General features: G+C 35.9%; 1 protein-coding gene across 1 annotated transcript; it reads left to right on the top strand.

The window, feature by feature from the left end:
• The first annotated feature begins 587 nt into the window (after window positions 1-587).
• On the top strand, window positions 588-4,188 carry LOC149200307 (SEC12-like protein 2). Its single transcript, XM_089402654.1, has 7 exons — window positions 588-766; window positions 957-1,056; window positions 1,171-1,243; window positions 1,346-1,466; window positions 3,298-3,414; window positions 3,667-3,734; window positions 3,866-4,188. The coding sequence occupies exons 1-7, from the start codon at window positions 603-605 to the stop codon at window positions 3,943-3,945; spliced, it is 723 nt and encodes a 240-aa protein (XP_089258780.1). The 5' UTR covers window positions 588-602; the 3' UTR covers window positions 3,946-4,188.
• The last annotated feature ends 260 nt before the right edge of the window (window positions 4,189-4,448 follow it).

The raw sequence follows: 4,448 nt of genomic DNA, 5'->3' as shown, positions 1-4,448 counted from the left end.
AACGTTATAAAAGGTTTGAACATGCTTTAAAAGTTACAAATACATGTGCTATGTTAAGCTACATGGCTAGGTGATGAGTTTTTTTCCTTGGAAATAAATCCCCAGGAAATTCCCGGGCACTTCTTCTTGTTCCAATTATGATACCCAGTGTAAAGTGGGCAACGTAGACTCCGTGTACCTGACTCTGTGGGAATCGAACCAGAGACCTGCACAATGCACCAGATTACCGAAAATGTCCTAGCAACAGTGGCACCAATTGGTTGAGCTAACACTCTAGGCTTAAGGTAGGTGATGAAATTTGTGGTTATGTATCTCAGATAATGGAGAGTAACTATTACCTGTCAAAGTGAAAGAGAAGCACATTTTGCCTATAATACAGAAATGTCATCAGAACTTGTAGCTTCTTTGCTTGAAAGTGCACCGTGTCTGTTTTATTTGCAAGTTAGCTCCAGAGTGTAAATTTGGAATGATCATTTTTTATAGGAGTGTTTGTCTACTTATGGTGGTGCCCTATATGGTATGATTCATTGCTTAGATTGTTGACCTTATACTTGTAAAAAATAAACACTTCTCTCTTGTCAATGTGATAAATCAAATTGAGTATGGGATCTCCACAGAATGAATTATATGAAATGGTTGCCTCATCTAATTATTTTGGCATTGATGTGATGCAGGATGGACACTTGAGAGTTTTTGAATGGCCAAGTCTGAAAATTGTCCTTGATCAACCTGATGCTCATAAATCAATTAAAGATATGGACTTCAGGTAAACACGAATCCTCAGATTTACTATTGACAGAACTTTTTCATAAAGAAGGAACATTATTTTGTTGTATTTCAAATCAATTATTTTCAGGTATACTATCAACTACTAATTTTCTTATTCGCAGTGCCAGCTTTGTAGAAAGATTAATGGACACAAAAGTTGACGAATGGAACTGATTTTCTATTTGCAGCTTGGATGGCACTTTTCTTGCATCACTAGGAGACAGTGGTCCTTGCAGAATATGGAATCTTTCAACTTCAGCTCCAGCAGCTTCCTTATCAGTGGACAAGGTGAACAAGTTATTTGCAAAATATGATTGCATTGATTTTCTTCTTTGAACTGACACGACATGCAATTATCTTGTGCATGCATGATAACATGTCTTCTTCTGTTCATTTGTCCAGGGCGAAGGACTTGGATCCTGTCGGTTTTCTCGAGATGGTGTAAGACCATTACTTTTTATCACTGTGAAACAAGGTGGGATTCAGATAATTGTAATTACTATACAACAAGAAAAATATATTTCCGAGGCATTTGTTTTTGAGCTATTTCATATTAAGTTGGAGCATTTGTTTGCAGGTGAGAAGGGCCTCATTGCATATTGGGATACAGATACTTGGAAAAAAGTTGGGGCACAAGTAATTGAGAAAAATCCAATTTCTGCCTTCAGTATTTCATCTGATGGAAAATTTCTTGCAACGTAAGTACCAAAACAACTTGAGGCAAATATTTTTTGAAATGCATCTGATATTTCATTACTAAACAACAAAAATATACACCAAGAATGATATGCCATTGGAGCCAAGACCAGTAACACAGTTTTCCCTCTCTTTACATAATCAAGGAGGGCGAGCGCTTTGGTCTCTCAAGATTATCTACATCCTTCCAAAAATGCACATTCAGAAGGAAAAGCTAGTTGTTCTCCCAAATCGTTTCCATAAGAAGGAAAAACTTGTTTATCTGATCACATCCCACACACTGTCTTGCCTCTCAGTCTATCATATCAGCCATTAATTAATTAAAAGGATCCCTTACCAATGAAGAGAGGCAATAAAGAAAGCACTGCATTAAGAAACTATCCATTCTCAAAACACAGATAAACATGTAGTTCCACTTAACATGCTTAATCATTTTCAATTTTGGCAAACCATAAAACATCCATGGGTAAAGGTACTGTGATTTGTTGATCCTTAATTGTTAAAATGCTATGAAGAACCATCCAATCAAGTATTGTAGACTTACGAGAGGATATCTTGACACTGCCTAATCCATCTTCTATTGTGATCTTTGAAAGTCCACTTATGATTATGATGATTGACATTGGGATATTGTGGATGAATCTTAAAATAAAGTTGCCGTGGTTTTGTAATTCATAAATGATCTCCCACAAGGCCATTTCAAATCTTTCTAGGGATTGTCCATTATGCAGTATTTATCCTATATTATTTGAGTTTCATGTCTCCATCTATCCTTATTTTTGAAGCTTATGATATCGTCTGTCAAATTTACATTATTCATATGTCATGACATTGCCATTTCTGCCTTAACATTTGAGGGATATCAGTTGTTGCCAGTCAAAGGTTATTGTGGTATGAAAGTTCTTTTGTATGGACAGATCTAACAAATGTTGCATAATCATACTTTGTTAGATTCTTTCACTAGACATAATAATGATTTGTAAAGTTTAAACGAGAGAATTGAAATCCCGTAAAAAGGATCAACAGGACAGGAGGAACATGGACTACGTGAAATTAGTAAGCTGAGGGAAAATTAAGAATGGATTATTTCTTAAATCCTGAGGAAAAAGTTTGGAATTTACATATTAGATTTATTGTATCTAATTAATATCAATTAGACTAATAACTGTCAACAGTGGCTTGCTGGGCCAGTGGAAGCAGGGTTGCCCTCACTGAGGTTCAAGTCTCTCCAGTGACAGGTTCTCCACTGGTGTTGATGCTTGTTTTGTTCATGAAAGTGGTGGTTCAGGTCAGCAGCAAGTCCCGAGCGACTTCGGCAGAATAAGTACCCCCCACTTGTGGCTTCTTAGGTGAAGGAGCTTGACTAGTTGAATGTTACAAAATGGCTTCGCTTCAGTGATTTTTTTTTCATATCGGGAAGGTGGACGCTTGCCACAGTGAATTACAAGCATTTCTCGAAAAAGAATTATACTAAAATTTGTTATGTAGGGTGTCATCTATTAGCGTAGCGATGTCTCCTGGATACCATACATATGTCAAGACTTCTTGACTGCCTATCAATCATTCATTGAATCTTATTAATTATTATTTCTGTCCTTGTGGACAATATGGGCTTGTCCCTTTTCTTATGAATGCCTAGGGAATTCCATAACTATTGAAGGTATGTCACATTAAACAACTAAGAAAGCACGCAAAGTTGTAAATTTGCAGGGATCAAATTAAAGTTATTACATCACAGTTGGAAAATGGTGCATGGTTTGTTCTTTATTTATTCAATTTTATATTTAGGGGGTTGAATTATAAGTTTAGTCTAATATGGTAGTGATTTCACAGTGGAACAAGTGAAGGTGATATTTCTATAATCGAAGTGGGCAAAATGCGTCCATATCAAAAAGTTAAAGGAGCTCATATGTTCTTTGTTACTTCAATGGAGTTTTCACGTGATTCAAGGTGAGTTCATGGAGCTGTAGCTTTAAGTTTGAATTTTGAAGCATCTTCATTTTTACTTTATCATGGACAGTGAATGGAGATCAAATGATATTGCAGGCTATCCATCTAAAGCCAATTTCCGTGGTTGTTGACCATTATGTGATTTATTTCCCTATGCTATATTTAATCAGTTTTATTTGGACAATGCATGATGTTTATTATTAGAGTCTGACAAGTCACAAACGATCTGAGATTCCATGGATTTATGCACAGAGCATTGGTTTCTGCTTCTGGAGACTCAAGTTTGAAGGTGACAGAACTTGAAGAACAAAGACACGAAGGTGGGGTTGTTTTTGTTGTGTCAATATCTTCCCCTTTGTGAGGACTTGCTCTTTTCTTTTAAAGGTACTTTGTAAAGTGGAGTTCTGTTTTTGGCGGCAATACGAGCTAATTAGTTATTTCTGTTTTGCAGCTGGAAATCTCCTGTTCAAAATTTTCATTATTTTTCTAGCCATATTGCTGTTTTACTTGGTGAAGAACAAAGGATTTTAGAGATGAAGTCCTCAGCATTCTCATTGAATGTTTTTGGAGTTTGGGGTTTCATCCTGTAAACTCACCACCAACTGCTGCTAGATTTGGCATGAAAATGCTATGTTCTCTCTTGTGACCAGGGGAAATATATTGATTTATGAGGTGCTTGTCATGAGCTATCAAATAAGAAATTCTAAGATTTGATTAAACAGGGGTGTTGTAAAACTTCGTTGGTTATAATTAATGAAAAATGTATTATGAATATTTATGAGCAGAAATCAAAGCGGCAACCTAGTCTTTGTATAGTGGACTTTTGTTTAATATTCATATTCTCATTTGAGAGTTTCTAGCTCTTGTATTTTTTTTGGAAATAGGCATGACTTGTGGCATTCTACAATGCCATATAAGAGCCCTGTACACTACTTGCGGCTACATTTTTCTCCTCTTTTTATGGGGAAGTGTAATTTTGAGGGAAGTACAACAAGAATAAATAGAAGTATAATATGCGTAAATAAAGTATAAAC

This window comes from Pinus tabuliformis, chromosome 2_1 (genome assembly GCF_031772625.1).
Source record: "Pinus tabuliformis cultivar Carrire ecotype Pingquan chromosome 2_1, CPIR1, whole genome shotgun sequence".
Taxonomy (NCBI): domain Eukaryota; kingdom Viridiplantae; phylum Streptophyta; class Pinopsida; order Pinales; family Pinaceae; genus Pinus; species Pinus tabuliformis.
This window is presented reverse-complemented; position numbering and strand designations above follow the sequence as displayed.